This window comes from Mesitornis unicolor, unplaced genomic scaffold (assembly GCF_000695765.1).
Source record: "Mesitornis unicolor isolate BGI_N332 unplaced genomic scaffold, ASM69576v1 scaffold279, whole genome shotgun sequence".
NCBI classification, from domain to species: domain Eukaryota; kingdom Metazoa; phylum Chordata; class Aves; order Mesitornithiformes; family Mesitornithidae; genus Mesitornis; species Mesitornis unicolor.
Genome location: NW_010206397.1, coordinates 13,146 through 31,204, shown reverse-complemented (window position 1 = coordinate 31,204; position 18,059 = coordinate 13,146). Strand labels below are relative to the sequence as shown.

The 18,059-nt window shown below is 35.9% G+C and overlaps 1 protein-coding gene across 1 annotated transcript in view; it reads right to left on the bottom strand.

Moving 5' to 3' along the window:
- Positions 1 to 18,059, bottom strand: part of VPS13C (vacuolar protein sorting 13 homolog C (S. cerevisiae)) — a gene marked incomplete at its 5' end in the record, with an annotated part of 89,694 nt that overhangs the window by 62,656 nt on the left and 8,979 nt on the right. Inside the window, 21 exons of the mRNA XM_010191723.1 lie at positions 925 to 984; positions 1,143 to 1,219; positions 1,559 to 1,712; positions 2,276 to 2,415; positions 3,385 to 3,463; positions 3,844 to 3,973; positions 4,340 to 4,457; positions 5,149 to 5,275; positions 5,977 to 6,113; positions 6,442 to 6,556; positions 6,723 to 6,915; positions 7,927 to 8,069; positions 10,431 to 10,525; positions 10,974 to 11,109; positions 12,281 to 12,343; positions 12,763 to 12,934; positions 13,935 to 14,041; positions 14,931 to 15,058; positions 15,388 to 15,445; positions 16,723 to 16,803; positions 17,536 to 17,595. Of these exons, the coding sequence (XP_010190025.1) occupies positions 925 to 984; positions 1,143 to 1,219; positions 1,559 to 1,712; positions 2,276 to 2,415; positions 3,385 to 3,463; positions 3,844 to 3,973; positions 4,340 to 4,457; positions 5,149 to 5,275; positions 5,977 to 6,113; positions 6,442 to 6,556; positions 6,723 to 6,915; positions 7,927 to 8,069; positions 10,431 to 10,525; positions 10,974 to 11,109; positions 12,281 to 12,343; positions 12,763 to 12,934; positions 13,935 to 14,041; positions 14,931 to 15,058; positions 15,388 to 15,445; positions 16,723 to 16,803; positions 17,536 to 17,595 (2,373 nt within the window). The remainder of the gene's footprint in view (positions 1 to 924; positions 985 to 1,142; positions 1,220 to 1,558; positions 1,713 to 2,275; positions 2,416 to 3,384; positions 3,464 to 3,843; positions 3,974 to 4,339; positions 4,458 to 5,148; positions 5,276 to 5,976; positions 6,114 to 6,441; positions 6,557 to 6,722; positions 6,916 to 7,926; positions 8,070 to 10,430; positions 10,526 to 10,973; positions 11,110 to 12,280; positions 12,344 to 12,762; positions 12,935 to 13,934; positions 14,042 to 14,930; positions 15,059 to 15,387; positions 15,446 to 16,722; positions 16,804 to 17,535; positions 17,596 to 18,059) is intronic.

Sequence of the window (18,059 nt, the reverse complement as noted above, 5' to 3'; positions counted from 1 at the left end):
TGTAGTTACAACAGTGCATTTTGTGAATCTCTTGTGGTTGTAAATAGTGTAGTCTTTCTTTTAAAACTGCAATAGCACATTCTCCATTGTATCCATAAACCTGCAATAGTGACATATTGGATCTGCACATGTTGTTCAAATAAACTGTTAGTTTGAACCCTGCAGTCAGGTCTCTTCATCAGAAGAACCCATCACAGAAAACTGACAGCCCTTTGTAGTTTATTTCCAGAATTCCTCAAGACACTGTTTTGCCTTGGATTGACATCTCTGACTCAAAAATACACTGCTAGTACAACAGCCATAAATTAAGAATTTAGGTATGTGCTGTCTAAAAACATTTCCCTGTATTACAATAATTTTTAAGAGATCAAATTCTCATTCTAGAGTCTATAACAAAAGTGATGGAGAGGAAAATGCAGTATTGCAAGAAGCTCTTAAGTCATATGTTGAAGTGAAGGATTAGAACATGCTCCCCTCCACCCTCCCCCTGCCAAGGAAAAAAAAAAACTCCACAAAAAAACCCAAAAAACCCACACTCATAAATGGATTTAGACTTCTTCGTTAATTTAGCCAACAGTGCTGATTAGGTGGCACTCACAATACAAGCATTATTTGGCCAAGAAAGGGAAGGACTCCTAGACCCCACTACATTTCCCCATATCAGGCATTTGAATGTCATGATCTCATATGCATGTGAAGATGTATTCTTGTGTTATTTTGAATTTTATCCACATGAGCTAGTAGCTAGATGGTTTTCTGTCACAGTTAAGAAACACACTAACATACTTTGTCACAGTTAAGAAACATACTAACATACTGCTCTTATATTAAGAACAAAGAGGAAAGCAAAAAAACCCTTATTGATTCCTCTCTTCTAAGCAAGCAAACCAAAAGAAAATAAGAAAAAAATCTGCAAGCACTCACCTGAATCATCTGTTCAGTGTTGTCAAAAGTTGTCTGAAAATGTGGCCCATTTCTGTCAGCCTGAAAATAATGATTCACATGAAAGTTAACATTCATTCCAACCAGTCACTGTGCTCTTCAGAAGATACAAAACAATTCATTAGCTCTGAATATTAGGTTTAAGACATTTTAATATATGAAATGGCTTCAAAAATAATTTTTTAAAGTTTTATGTATACCTTGATATATTCCACCTTCAAAAGGTCTAAGCCAGTTTTATCTGAGGAACTAATTAGATGAATGGGTTCTTTTTTACCTGTAACATAACAGACAAAATACACAAGTATTACGGCAATTTCTGTGCTTTTCAGACAATTTTTTGTTACGACCAAAATGGCAAGTTTGTACACCTTCTCCATCCAAAGACTGAGCACTAAGCTATTTATTTAATACGCATTATGGTGAGAGTTCAGAGCTTATCAACTGTACCAATGGGACAAACACTGCCAAAGGACAGCTGCACACAAAGTATTATAGCTAGAAAACTAGAACAACATTTGGATTTCAGTGAGCACAAGAGGCAGGAAAGTCACAGTTTCAAGACTAACTGCTATACACACACACACACACACCCCCCTCTTTCATTGCTTATTACCTCCAACTTCATAGTAATCCAAGCTTATTTTCTTTAAATAAGATACCGCTGCTAAGTTATAGGTTTTGATAGTAGCTTCTGTCCCAAGATGCATTACATCAAACACAAGTACCGTTTCCTCAGTTTTCTCTTGCCTGGTGAGTTCGACTAAAACCTGGATGAGCAAGAAATAAAGAATTATACCATCTTTTCATATGTAGTATTCTCACCATTCAAATCAACAATGGAAAAAAAGCACAAAATTAATGCCTTGCCTGCTTTACTGGAAACATTATTTTTATTACAGAGTTAAAGTGTAAAAATAGGAAAAAAAATAAATAATTGACCAAGAGAGACAAATATCATAGAAATATTTTGGGATTAGCTCTTTGCAAGTGTCCTTCCTGGGTATTTACTTTGTTTTTCCAGTGCAAACTTCTCACCGCCCACCTCCAAATTATGTTCTATTATTTTCTACCAAAAATACTCCAACGAGGGGCTCTTTTACTTATTTTTTTAATACATATACACAGACAAACCATGTTTATGTGTTTTATTTACATACATAAATATTAAAAATATAAAATCCTCATACATGGAAATATGTATCTATGTTTTTTTTTTCGTGGCTATGTTTTTGCATACACTAAACCTGGAGAACACTAGTAATATGCTATTGGATTTATTTTTTTAAATACTCTTCATGTAGAAAGTAAAAACAGAATTAAAGTGACATACTTCTCTAATTTCAAACTTCAACTGAAGATCTGTCAGTTCCTCTTTAGCAGTCTCCTTATCTGTTGCTTCTTCTCCTTCAGTAACTGACCTGTCAGTTGGTTCAGAACTTTCCTCAAAAGCAAAATATTCTTCTTCAGAGTCTACAGAAGAGAAGCGACTTCCTCCTTAGTAAACTTTTTCCAGAAACAGAGGTAAATATCTCACCCTCTCTTTTCCATTCCAAAGGGATTTTAAACTGTATGAGCAGTTTAAATAAAATCTAATCTAATGAAGTATACTTTTAAAATCTATTCCGCTTTCTTATTCATTGGATGGAAAACAAAGAAAATTAAAGGAAAGCACTAGAGTTTAGCTGTATCATTAGACATTCAAAAACACATACAAGGAAAACCAGTTATAAAGTAAGCTTCAGGAAACAAGTTTCCCAGATTCCACTACACAAAAGTTCTATTCTAGAACAGTCATGGAAGGAAATGCTCCAACCCACAGTGTCAGGGCAGTTAATTTGCTGTTTGGTTCTGCATTTTCAGAAAAAGGAGAACTTTGCTAATCCAAAACACTCAGGACAGTACATGTCATGTTCATAACAGTCTATTTTTGCCACCTGTTGGCTGCTTAATGCAAGCGTTCACATCCTTTAAAGATGTTAATCACCTTTTTTATATGCCCACCCCGAAGTATGTGTCCTGAAGTAGCAGCAGCAATTAGTATTTGGCTAAGTCCATTCTGAAATAACTGGTTCCTCAATACTCTCTGCTAAAACAGATGTCTCATGACATCTGAATAATTACATAGGTTTGCTGATGACATCCTAATACAGTCGTTATTAATAGCTCACTTAAATTTGAAGAGGTTGCTTACAGATAATATTAATTAATCTCTAAAAAAGTGTGGGTTTTTTTTCCTTTTACAAGTAGAATGTTCATTATTCTGAGGTAAAATCAGCATCTTAATTGAATCTTCTTATGCACTTAAGTTAGAGATGATCAATCGCACCCATCTCTACTGTGTTTACAACATGTTTCAAGATCAAGAGCAGCCTGAAAATGTTAGCTATTCCGTAAGTGACACCCTTCTACATTTACAAAGGTGTATCTGCAGCTTCTTACCTGACACTATTTCTGCTAACAACTGGGGCGTATTAAGTAACCCTTTACTAACAACAGGAATCGTGGGAATAGCTGGTACCTAGAAGGAAAAAGAAAAAACAACATTTAAAAATCACTATTCTGAAGTTTCTAGAACTCAGTATGCTCAGTCGTATTTTCTACTAATGATGCATGTTTCACCTTGTCTCTTCCGTATCACTTAGAGAGGTCAGGTTTGCCAACACTGACAAAATAAAAACCAGCAGGACAACAGTGAAGGCTAAGCTAGCCTTGTCTGCATAAGCCCAGCACTTTCTGATGGTAAGTCATAATGAAGACATCTTGCCTAACTCAGCTGGGCAACAGATCTCTTACTTCAAGTGAAAAAGATCACAGACATTAGCAGGAACTCAGACAAGAATGATCACTTTAGTAATATAACTTTTTAAATTCCAGTTTTCTTAGTTATAGTCAGCTTACCTCTGTGCTTGGAATTGACACAGATGACTTCTGAGGCAATGGAATGCTATCAATCAGATCAAAAATTGCCTTGATTTTCTGGTCAGAGACTCTGACATGAACCAAAGGAAGTCCTCCTGACACTTTAAACCTTTAAAAAAGAAAAAACAAAACGCACAACTGATTAAACTCCAAGACAATAAATACCAATACAATTCTTGATTTAAACCTTACCAATATCTATACTCATATATAAATAGCACACCACAGTAAAGCTAGTGGTTCTGCATTAAAAACACATCTTGGACTCAGTTTAAATGGTATAGTTAGTAACCAGTGAAGGTGACCAGGGAACTACTAGCCATGAAAGGCTTCATAAAAAGTAGCAAGCTACTTCTGCTTCCTAAGTTAATACCTACAACTTATAAAGTGTAACTGAACTTTTGGGGAAAATAGCTTTCTTTTCTGCAAGTAACACAATAATTACAAAGACACCCTTTAAGCATTAATATGTTACTTTGCCATCCTGCTGTCTCTTTCCACCATTGATTTTGCCAACTGCACATGAATATCCATAGGCTGCAGTATGTGCAAAGTTGATGGGTGTTGAAAACGAGCCTTCTTCCAGTCTTCACCTGCAAAAGTTCAGTAAATTTTCAAGAAAACGTATCGCTTACTAATTGCTTTAATTAAGATATCATCAATCAAATAGCATCACTAGGAAAGGATAAAGAATCCACTCACAAACAAGAGAAATGCAGAACTATTTAAGTATTTTAAGAGCTTTTGAATCCATTTTCAATAAGTTCTTAACAACTATATTGCCTCAGCAGCCTTAAGTCCAGTTCTACACTAAAAGATGTATTTGATACATAGAACCCTAGGGAAAAAATAAATAGACACATAGATAAATAAAAAAACTAAAATGAAACCAGTAACCTAGCATTCTGTTGACTGCACAAACTTCAGACCAAATGAAGCGATAAGCCAAATTTTAGCTGTATTTTCCTACATACGATGGAAAACAAATAGCTGGTTTCAAAGAGGTGACACACAAGCCCAAATAAAAAGCAAGCAGTAGTTTGAAGACAAGCTAATGAGTATTTTTCACAGTTTAATACCAGACAAATGCATTATAATGTATAAACCAGTTAACTACTGGTTTAACAACTGGCCTTCTTTAAAAACTTTTATTTATTAAGGGTAGGTAGTCTTTAGTTAACTACTGGTTTTCATTTGCCTTTTTTCTTTAAAGATTTTGATTTATTACAGGCAGGTAGCATTCATCAATCTTTTGAGTAAACAGCAACTATGTTGTTTGGTTACCTGTTCTTCCAAAAAGAAGTTGTACATTTTTTATTTCCACATCAAACTTGTCATAAGCTTTGTCCATTATCTCCTCTAAAGATGAAAAGCCAGAAGCTTGACTACTGCCTTGATTTATGCTGTTCAGCTAAACACACGAAGGACAAGATAAAATTAAGTCTAAAACTTACATACGTCTGCTATTAATTCTAGTGAAGATTAAAATTATGATTGATAGGAGATCACAATTGACATTTGGACTCTTACAGAAAAGAGACCTTAATTCATTCCACACTTCACTTCGCAAGAGTAAGTAGGTTGGTTTTTTTTACTTCTATCGATTCACTTAATTCAAGTTATGCATAAACAATTTTTCTAGTTAGTTTACTAGTTTGTTGCTGGAGTACAACTACAATACTTAGCTAAAATCAAGTGAAATTATCATTATCTTTCAGCTTTATAGGAAGAAGGGCATCAACATCCAGACTCTAAGAGAAAAACTATATTCTCTTCTACTAACAAAAGGCTATCATTTAAAAAAAAAAGTTCATGTGTTTTCCTGAAGAAATGAAAGGTATTAAATGATAAGCTATTATAATCGTTATTACAAAATGAAAATATTTCCTGGAGAGAACTAGTACAAATATGTCAAAGACACCTTAACAGCTCCGAACATTGATCAAATTGCTGACCTAAATTTATTTGGTAAGAAATAGAGTAAGTTAAACACATTCACACAGATGGCAAACTTTGTCTTCTGAAAACACAACTGTTTCAGATGACAGCTGTGTTAAGTGAAAAGAGTATTTTCTTTTTCTCTGAGCTCTAAGCTGGTGGTCATTTATATACCTGAAATGTACCAAAGTCCAAAATCAGCAAATCTGACTTTTCATGGTAGAAACCAGTCTGTGGAACCACAAGGTAGGAAGGTTTCAGATTTATCTTCAAGTCAAGGACTTTCCGCATTTCAATAATATGAACTAAACCTTAAATAAAAAACATGGGATGTTAAAATTGAAGTGCTATTCACAAGTGAAACATCCGAGTCAGTCAATATATAAAGAGATGCTATCTATCTGAAAGACAAAACATCTTGAGTAAAGACTTACTTTTGTAACATTCTACCGATTCCTCACTAAACTCAGTACTCCTCCCCACAGAACATCCACTTATCTTTCAAGTCAAAAAACTGAAGGAAAAAACCCAATCATACTATTTGGCCAGCTATCAAAACATAAGCAAAGTCTTTAGAAAAATAATACAGAAACATTAAGACATTCAAGGGTCCACTTCAGGTGAGATTTGTTATCTTACCTGTGGCAGTTCTTTCCTTGATTTCTTCCAGTTTCATTAATGTGGCTGATGTTAATCTTTCAAGATCCATTCCCTTACTTGTCTGAAAGAATTCCACCATAGCATTTATTGTTCTCTTTAGAAAAGGAAAAAAACAAAACAAAACAAAAACAGACAAGAATTATCAATATACACAGAATTCACTCGGTAAAAACTCAAAAACAGAACTTGACAGAGGACAGGGAATAATGGCAGAGAAAGGAGAATAAGAAATAGTGATAATGAGTTTTTGTTTTACTCACTGCATCATATTTTATTTCCACAGGCTGTGATTCAATAGTAAGACTCTGGTCAGCAGTACTATCCTCTGGGTTAATATTAAACTCTATCCTAAGCAGAGAAGACTTGCTGTCTCCTATGGAAGCCACAAGAGATGGTACAACGTTTTCTTGTCTCAGGCCTGTAACGTACCAGTTTTCAAGCTTTGCTTCAATCCTAAAGATGATGAATAGTTAAATATACTTTATTAAAATAACAGCACACTTCCATCTAGGAAAGAAAGAGAGCCACACAGACACCACCAAACACCACCAAACCACTTCCTTCATCCTTACAACCTATTAGATATGAAACTGATTCTCACATTCTGGGTCTCCACCATTAGAAACCCTGACTTTGGGAGGCAATACAGTTCAGGCATAAACAGTGTCACAAGTCTGGCTCCATTGAGATAACCTAATCACATTTATCTAGAAACTTAAAATCAACAAGAGTATCTGTTCTACTGTTTCAGTCTTGCCATTAAATTGTGGCATGCATTTATGCAAAGTATTCTCAAAGCTCTTTTCATTTTTGTGCAGCATTCAGGCTGCACCATTAATATTCTCCAAACAGTTTTTAGCAAAAATACTACAAGAGTCAGCAGTTGAGCTGGTGACCTTACACATAAAGCCAGATGAAGGAACTGCAGGCTAAAGCATGAAAAATGCATAGACTCATTTTCCAGACATTGAAAATCTTATTCATTGACCGTACTATCCAGCAATTGGTGTTCAGTATTTCTGGCGCGCCCTCTCTTAAAACATAGGAGGGACTCAGTTTCCTACATGCTGGTTAATCTCCTACCCATAATACACAAACGTTATCTTTTGTTCAGGTAGGAAGTAAGCAACACATTCAATAGCTTGGCTGGAATGTGTTACCCAGACCATTTCACGCTGCTTAGGTATCACTTCCCAATATTCAGTACTTCAACATTTGGATTCCAAAAAGAACTTATTACCACCTGTGAAGACTAACAAGCAGTATTCCTTCCTGCATTCCATTCTGTGTTATTCACCACATTAAATGAACAAAACTTTTCAACAGAGTACAATTGCAGGATGCCCATAAATTTAAAAGTCAATATATAACATAATGCACTACCTAAGAAAATATGTGAAAAGTCAGGGGTGGGGGGAGGGGAAGAAGACATTTATGCAAAAATAAAAATACCAATCCGATTACTTAATGGCTTGTGCTCCTGGGCGCTGTGATATCTTGGTACTCAGATCAATTATCTGTACTTTAAGAGTTTCTGCCACATCCTTGTTGTCTTTAATTGTAAGAGTAGTGCTTAACAGCTTCAGTGTCACAACATGGGCAACATACTAGTGAGAAGGACAGAGAAAACGGAAATTAGTTATCTTGATGTGAATAATTTTTCAGAACTCCTACTTTCAAGAAATCTAACAAAATGTGGTATTTAAAGCTACTCCAGTTGACTAAGGTAAGAAACATACCCCTATGTAGGAAGCAAAGTACAGAGTCTTTACTTTCAACACCCTTATCAGTCATTTCTTTTAAAAAAAAAAAAAAAACAAAAACAAACCAAAAACAGTGTATTTCAACAAATGCAGAGGAGATACAGACTGTATCTCTTCTCAGGATTCAGGAAAGTGTTTTTAAACCATTAAAGCAAGCATAACTAAACTACTCTGCTCTGTAGAGAGCTAGCAAGATCACCAACAAAAATATTATGATCCTATCAAATAAGTACATTTTACATGCTACATTAGAAAACACTGCTTATATGACTTTGACGTTCAGAAGCAAGAGCAGCATCTCTCATCCTGGTCAAAAAAGGCTTTGGCTTCCTGACACATGTACCATTTTATGACTGTGTCAATCAGCAAATCAAGAAGAATCAAATAACACTTCCAATCTGAATTTGAAGCCTGAACCTTTCTTCAGGGTACCAAGAGAAACGAAACCACCTTTATACTTGAGGTATGAGGTGAGGGGTCTGGAGAACAAGCCTTATGAGGAATGGCTGAGGGAACTGGGGTTGTTTAGCCTGGAGAAGAGAAGGCTGAGGGGAGACCTCATCACCACCTACAACTGCCTCAAGGCAGGTTGTAGAGAGGTGGGTGCTGGTCTCTTCTCCCAGGTGATGGGGGATAGAACAAGGGGAAACGGCACCAAGCTGTGCCAAGGGAGGTTCGGGTTAGAGCTAATGAGGAAGTTCTTTACTGAGAGGGTCGTCAGAAGCTGGAACAGGCTGCCCAGGGAGGTGGTGGAGTCACCATCCCTGGATGTATTTAAAGAGCGGGTAGACGAGGTACTTAGGGATATGGTTTAGGGGGTAGACAGGAACGGTTGGACGTGATGATCTCGGAGGTCTTTTCCAACCGAGCGATTCTGTGATACTTAATTTGTGCAAATTAAAAATGGAAGTTTTTCTGCACAGGTAAGCAAGGAAAGTGTGAAACAAACAAACAAGAAAATAGCTCCAGTAGTGGGCACTGTTTGGGCTGTGTCTCTTCTTTGTCAGCAAGAGACGCTTTCTACTGCTCTGCTCTCTTCAATTTGACAGGAACACAAGTTCATACAGTAGCACACAGGCCTCCATGTTGCCATTTAAACGGTTCTGAACTTCCCTGTGCGAGGTACATGTAAGCTTATAATAATTAAATTTAACAGAAATATACATGATTCAAAAGTTGGAATGGAGCAGCCTATTAGGAGAAGAGACAACATTCTCCCTGAAGGAAAAAGGTTTTAATGTAAAAAGCACTTCTGCAAGTGATGAGCAACTTAAAGCAAAACAACCAGTCATATTAAGATTTAAAACAATGTAATAGCGTTCACAGAAAATAAGTACACTGAAACATCACCGTTTCACATTTTCTTAGTTGTCTATGTTCTAGGTTTCTTCCTAGAAGTCCTTTCAAGAACACTATACCTACACAGTTTTATCTTTTATTTCTTTGCTTGACAAGCCAAAATTTATCTGTCACAAAAATGTGTGGTTTTTTGTTTTTTTTTTCATGTTTTGCTTTCCTTTGTGTAGCACAAGAAAAATTACTACAGCTGAAGTTGCCCAGTATTACTCATTAGGAAAAATATTTTAATAGAAACATACCATGATCCTTCTAACAAAAGCAAACATTGGGTCAAACAGGAAATAACCACATGCTATTTGTTCACCTTTATATAAACAACAAGTATTCAACTATCAGAACCAAACTAACTTCGGGGTTTCGGAAGAAAACAACAACAACAACAACAACAACAACCCAAAAACAACAACAACAAAAAGATTATACACTCAATTCACTTTTCATAACAAGGAGCAAGAAATAGATGCAATGAAAAAGCTAACAGGAATCTCATTTCATTTGCAGTTAGCTTTTTCCCTTGTCTTCCAAGTTGTAAGTAGGTGTCTATCATCCAGTTTCCTCTGCTCCTAGATCACTTCAGATTAAGCCTGTGCACAAGGCAGAATACTAAAGAAAACATTAGCCATTCTTTGTGTTTTCTGAATACAATTTTTGTCATCTCTGTCCATTCAACATAGATTTGACTTGCACTGACACACATTCTACTGCTTATCTTGAGACTAACATGCATCAGAAAGGTTTGGTGGGTTTTTTTGGTTGGTTGGTTTTTTTGTTGTTTTCTGTTGTTGACTGTTTGATTTTGTTGTGTTTGTTGGTTTTTTTAAACCATCCTCATAAAAAGTTGCTTACCTGTTTGGGCAAGGAAAGGTGATGAGAGCTGTCACTATATCCGATAGCGGTAAAAAGCTTGGCTTTCTCTTCTGGTGTCATTAGTTCATCAATAGCTAAAAACCAAAAACCCAGAGAAACTTGCTCTTTAATTAGTAACGATATGCATTTTTCCTCCCATTTGTTTTCTACTGTCCTTAAATTCTGCTGACACATCTCTGATTCTTCACATTGTACTGTTCTATATTGGAAAATAACTTCTGGTCCAGACAGCAAGTCACCAGAACACAGTATTCCAGTCATCACCTACACTACAGCTGTAAGCTCGACAGTCTTCTCCTTACTAAGGTTCTGAAATGCTTATGGCCATTCCAGAAGTATGCCTTATTTGCCAGATCAGTATTCACTAACACTACGTAATACTATAAAACAGATCAATACTGCACTGCACTGTCTATGCCTTACTCTCCTTCCGCATAGCAGAAAGCAAAACATACCCTTCTTCTTAACATATAGAAAACTTGAAGTCTCTACAGACGTTAGTACATTAAAGTCTACACCTACTTTCAGGAACAGGCGATTCTTCGTCTTCCTTTTTCCTAGATTCTCTTTTACCCCAGAAACCACCAAACCATCCTCCACTTTTTTTTTCTACTTCAGTGGTTTTCTTCTTCAGTAGTTTTTGTCCTGATCGTATGGTCTACAAACCAGGTGTAAAAATATATAATTAATAGAATTACTATACATTTTGGTTTTCTGTAAATAACGCATGTATGCTTGTTGAACAGACATTTAACTGATGAACAGCAACGTCACCCCACAAGAGATTAAGAGCACTTTGCCTCACCACAGGAGCAAAAAGATGACTGGTATGGGGGAAGGCATGTGTGCATGCACACGCACATGTGCCTGGAAGCAAGCATGTATTGTTTTTATTTTGAACTGCTTTTTTGTACACATTTCACCAGCATTTAGACTACTAAAAGGCAGGAGCCACATGAAAAGACAGTATTTGATAGGACACAAGCAGCAATTACATTCTTTAAACCTAGCAGTAACAAAACTGAAGACTGATGCTGTACCATTACATGTATTTAAAACTTAATTTTTACTCAGGCTTTCACTTTGCATTTTAAAAACCGAAGTCTGACCATAAACACCTCAAAAAAGAAACATCATTATTATTTTTTCATCTTCATTTTACATCCATTCCAGATGTGCAGACAGACTAGATTGACATGCACAGTAATTTTATGATGCAATGACAGATGTTAATTTTCATGTTAGGAACATCGCTACCAGTAGCATGTTTTTCATAAGACAACTATTCTGAGCTTCAGTGTGGTAGGTATCTTTGATCTGAACTGCAGATACAACAGTTTTTATAATGTTGTAACATGCAACTCCTTGTCAAGTGTCACAAATTATTTCCAAAATAAAATGTAGCTAAAACTTGATCTACTTTTTAACAATTCTCTCAAACTTGTCTTCTAATTACATTGGCTGTCCCCTAAAAGGAGAGCATCCAAAGGTGTAGGTAAGATGGGAACAGCTGTACACATTCAATCTTGAACAGCTGCAGCACCAGTCTTGAAATAACAGAAGTCAAAGAAAGAACAGAATCATGAAATTATCACCCTTGGACAATTGCCTGAGTGGTACAAAGTGGACAGCAGTAACACTGTGAGCGCACATTTGGTTTTGGAACGGGTTTCCAATTTGGAAATTGATTTACTCCTGTGGAGGGATAGGAAACTTGCCTTCCCACCTCCCTATTCTATCATACTCATCAGCACAAATTTTTCAAGATACTATTGTGACAAATCCTATTTGAAGTATTACAATATTATCAAACAAAAACTATTTCTTACCTCCACTTGTGCTTGTTGTCTTGCTAAGATTATATTGAAGACATCAAGCTTTCTTTCTAGGTCCTGTAAAAATGTAAGATTAAATCATTTGCCTAATAAACACATTTAGGAAAGGCTCACCACTTCAAATTCTCTACCAGCTCCTCTGTACTTACACTCCAATTACTTTCTAGAACTGTTCCTTTCTTTCAAGGGTATACACTCCCCAGATGTTCAGTAGAAGATGAAACCTGATGTCAGGCCGTCTGTTTTGGGTTTTTTTTATAGATTAACCTTGCACTTGATTAAATGCATCTAAGTTCATTAATCCGCTATTAAAGAGAGTTTAAGTGGCACATACTAGTATTTTTTTTCCTTCCATAACTTCAGATTAAAGTGGTATTTCCACAGAACTACCAACCTTGATTAGTGTCATATATATTTAAAGAATTATTTAATAAAGAGACCAAAAAATACTTTATTCAAAAATAAAACACACATACCAGCATTTGCCTCTGTGTTTCTTCTGACAGTTTACTCTGTGTCAGCTTGTTCTTGTATGTGTTTTTGTAACTCTTCAGAAGCTGCCTATGCTGTTTAATGTTACTCCATGACCACATTCGCGTATGTCTTTTGATGTGAACTTCAAGAACACTGTTACCTGCGTATTTCCACCTACAAGAAATCCACATTTGTGAGCAATTTCCCATTTCATTTATGCATCACAACATTAAAGCTGCAGAGGTAGTTAATATGCAAACATTAATATGCAAACATTAATATGCAAACACTTCATTCACCACTCATCATTTGAGTAACTTTATAAATAAAAATTTCAATGGTATCAACACCACTTTTGGATGGACTGAGGGCTTATATTTAATGCCTGAAGAACTAGAAATCTGCATACTCTACTGACTTCTGCATGTTTGCAAATTTGGGCTGCAACATCACTTAGTACACTTGAGCACTTTGATAATTAGCATCAGTTAGCTCTTAGGAAAAAAATACACAAAAACACATATCTGCTGAAAACTTTAAAAATTGCAGTTGATGTGTGTGTTTCCTTGCAATATATTTGCTTTTGTAAACACTTCATTCACCACTCATCATTTGAGTAACTTTATAAATAAAAATTTCAATGGTATCAACACCACTTTTGGATGGACTGAGGGCTTATATTTAATGCCTGAAGAACTAGAAATCTGCATACTCTACTGACTTCTGCATGTTTGCAAATTTGGGCTGCAACATCACTTAGTACACTTGAGCACTTTGATAATTAGCATCAGTTAGCTCTTAGGAAAAAAAATACACAAAAACACGTATCTGCTGAAAACTTTAAAAACTGCAGTTGATGTGTGTGTTTCCTTGCAATACATTTGCTTTTTTTTTCTTTAGTGTTTCTAAAATTATATTCTAACCTCTAGAGAGAACACTGGCATTTTGTTCAGAGATTTTGGGGACCAGGGTTAGCTTTGCAAGTCACATTTTCATTCCTTTCTCGTGTTGTCTTCTGCAAACCTTTTCCACTTGGCTAAGCAAAGCTCTGTGAAAGTCATAACAATATATGCAATCTAGTTTTCAAACTACATTTAATCACAAAAGAAAATTAAAAGAGAGATTGGAGGATTCCAGCGTCTCCCAAAAAAATGCATGAATGAACACAGCTTACCATTGTCTGGCATTTTTATGGAGAGATACATTTGGCCTAAATCTTCTGTATGGTGCATTGCGAACCATGTAATCTATGGACTCCAGAAGGTCTATCATGCTGAGGTACTAAACACAGAAAACCACGTTTCTTAGCAGAGGTTCAGAATTTGTTGCAAACAGTGCTTGAAGTACACGTATACCATGGTCTTCAGTATTCCCCCAACTACACAGAATTTAAGCCTATGCATTCTCATTAGTATGTAAAAGTAGACCAGCTATACACACTGCTCTCAAAGGACACCACGATAGGAACTTCTGGTTTCCTTGAAGAACAGAAACAATCTGTATTTCTGTTAGCCTGCTCAGCACAAAGTCTCAGGCTTTCCCAAGCCAACTCTATTCTCTTCACTTGTCAATACACAGGTTCCCCAATTTTAGAACTGCCTTTGCATGACTGAACCCTACTGGTAATGTTCTGAATTCAGATTGCATTCTGCCATCAGTAAGAGCTAAAAAGGTATCTAGCAAGCTAACTGGAAATTATCACGGAATAAGTGAAAACACTAACATTGCTGAGGAGCTACCTCAATGAGTTCTGTGATACTTCCACAAGCTTTGTACTCCATTCATTCCCACCCTTGCTTGTACCTTGGCATCTCAGCAGTTATAATGTTGGCTTATAGATTTATGAGTGTTATAGTTTTAAGGGCTACTCAAAAGAATCATTCCCTTCTCTATATGAAAGGAATACTACAGAAAGGGCTGCACACAGATCAAATGGTTCCCAACGGGTTCACAGATAACAGAGTCAGAGTGTCAGGATCTAGCATGAGGAAGTGACTGTTACAGAAAGGAAAAATGATCCAATGCTTTTCCCACAGCTACTGTTAACAGTTTAGACACTCTACTTGCATATAAGCTGAAAATTCCTATAGAATAATGTTTTCCAACAAAAAAATCCTGCAGCTCATCACAATCTCTGAAACAAGTGGTAACAGGTACCAAGTCAACTTACCTGTGGCTTAGTGAATTCAATGACAATTCTCTGTACTTCTACATTACAATCAAGCTTGGGAGTTTTTAGTTCTGCTTCTGCATATGGGTTGATATACAGTCTTGCAGAGGCTGATACTGGTCTAAAAACTTAAAAGATGAAAAAATTGACATTAATTTTATGCTTGCAAGTAAAGTGTGGGAAGGGATCTTTAACTACTTATTTCCACTGCCTGATATATCAGCCAATTAGTACTGATGATGTATATGCTCAAGACCCACAGAATTAGGATGCAATTCTTACCAAAAATTAAGATAGCCCAGCAGTAGTCAAAAAGCATACAAGCTCTAATATGTTCTACTACGTTTACACTTTTGCAAATTAAAAGTTAGTATGGGCATGCCTGCAGATCAGGTCAGGCTGTAGTATACTAACATTCTGAGAACAGTTTGTATTCACTCATTCCTGGCTTACTTACTATACTGGTAGTCTGGAGGCTGGGTACCACTACATGGAATTCCTGTTTTCAGCTGATCCTGTAAAGGAATATGATAATGTCTAGCAATTGCTGATGAGCATTTCTTGTTTACAGTTCTCCAAGCTTTGAGTAGACAAACTTAAGTTCACATGTGCTTTGCAAGGGCCTCCTCCCTCTAAATGGGAAAGTTAATATAGCACAAGCACTAAAGAGTGAAGGGTTTAAATACACCATATCAAAAAGAATTCCATACCAAGTGGAAGGTTAGTCCAGTGTTTATTCAACTTCTGTCTAAATTTTCCACTAACAACTAAAGAGTGTTAATTTAGAAACATACACCTCACATGTACATTCAAGCATGTAGCTCAACAGATCAAGCATTTGTTTTTAAACTCCTTGAAGGTACCAGCAGTACCAGGATTCCACCCTTCCTCATTTTTAGCACAAAAGGAGCCCACTTGGGCGTTCTGGTATTCTGCAGGCATGAGAGGAATTAAAGACAAAGTAGTCAGGAAAATAACAGAACAGGTCAAGAGGCCTGAGAAATATCTGAGAACAAAGTCTTAATTCAAAATTATGTCTATCTGACGCTTACAATTCTTCAGCAATTTACTGAGAATGCTGTGTTTGTGCCCAAACATTTTATCTAGCTTCAGCATTGCAATGGCACAATCAGTTAAAGCAAGAGGCCTGCTTTATGAAGATGCACATATTAACTGTTACATGAAGGTAGATGAAGTGCTTGTTCCCATAGCATTTTATAAAGACCACCAATATTAAGTCATTTTTACAAGGAAAATATTTTGTAAGTACAAATTTCTTCAAGCTAATTTTTTTCAGAATTCCTTACTTAAAAACTGGTTTGTATTTTACAAAAGGTACGCTTTCTCATTAAAAATAATTTTATTTCAACCTATTTCCTGTCTGCTGATCTATATTAATAAAAGACAAATTCCAATGAGATGAAGTGTTAAACAGTTAATCTCACAATCAGCCATAGATTCGTGTTATTTAATACAAAGACTGTTGTACAAAAGTAACAGATTGCTACATATTACACAGCTTATTCTTACTACAACATAGATCAATCAGCTACTATGATAAATCTGATTTCCTGATAATGCTGCTTAAAATTAAGACCAAAACAGCCTGTCTGGATGGAAGATCTAGCTTTCCAGGAAACAAGCTACACTACAAATTACATATAAGATGTACTCACGTATTTAATAAAGATAGTGTTACTAAACAAGACATTGTGTTTGCCATTTTTTCAGTTATGAGTACTACAACATCTATAGCATATAGTACTGGTTAATAAATTTTCTTCTAAGTTACCAGTATTTCTTCACGGGAGCCATGATAATACATTTTGCTGTGTATGTTCCAGTAAGCACTGAGGCTGTCCAGGCACAGAAGCTGCACAGGAAAAAAAACATTCAACAAATACCATACTCAGTATTAAACCCATTCTACGAACTTAGCTTTCCATTTGTAAACACAGAAAATAAATGAAAGCCAAGCAGCAAATCTGCCATTAGCACTGAGATGTATTTAATCTTATAATACTACTTTTGAAGTGAAAGTGAAATTGCTAAAAAACAAGTTCTTAAAGCAAACAAATTCAGGCACATCTGTTAAATATGACTCTGGATTACAGGGGCAAGGGTGCACAAAACCAACATTTGGCCTAACAAAGAAGCCAGACTATTGAACTATAAATTATAATTCCCGTAATTTCTTAGATCTTTGCATACCCTTTCGGCATGGGGTTGGGGAGGCAGGAAAAAAAGAGAGGATGCTTAGCTACCAGAATCCCAATGAAGTTAGGCATACAAACTAGAGTAGGAAACGGCAATCTGACAACATATTTGAAATCATAGTTGCCATGCAGACTTGTATAATGCATTTAATGAGGGGATCAGTATCTGTACTTAAGAAAAATTATTTAAAACACGGAGTTGAAAGTTATTCCCTACATAAAGCCAGTTATTTGTGCTCTAATTCTGTTTAAACTCATGGCAGAATTAAGAAAAACAGGAGAATTCACAAAGCAAACTGATTTTCCAACTTTTATTTAGAACTCCAAATTATTTCTCTCCAAGATCAGTTGCTTTCTTCACTTGTGTAGAAAAAAAGAAAACACATTACCTTGTATATTATTTTTGCAGCTTCATTCAGAATAGAAGGTGTCCAGTTCTCATTTGTTGTCTAAAAGTTCAAAGTGACAAAAATCCTTCTGTGTATCTTAACACGTTTGCAGTTTTATCCTATACTCTCACCTATAGAATGCATCAATTTTGGTGCTTCCTCATTACAGAAGCCAGTTTCTCTAAACTGCATATGCACAAGTCAAAATGCAATATAACACTTGTCAGTTTATTTTTATTTTCAACTCCTTAATCTACCCATAAAATCCTTAATGTATAAGGTAAATGGGGGTTCGCCGAAATTTTCTCCCCCCATTTCTCAGAAGGCCTGGGAAAATACCCCATTCTTTACCATCATGATGTAAAGTTTGCCCTAATTTATTAGGTCTGTGAAATTAAACATACTCAGTTTTAAAGACCACTTGGATCTTAAATGAGAACAAATCACCAGACTCTGAAAGTGTGATGTTCCTCAATCATTTCTCTTTCTGCCTGCACAAATTTCAAGTACTATTTGCATAAATA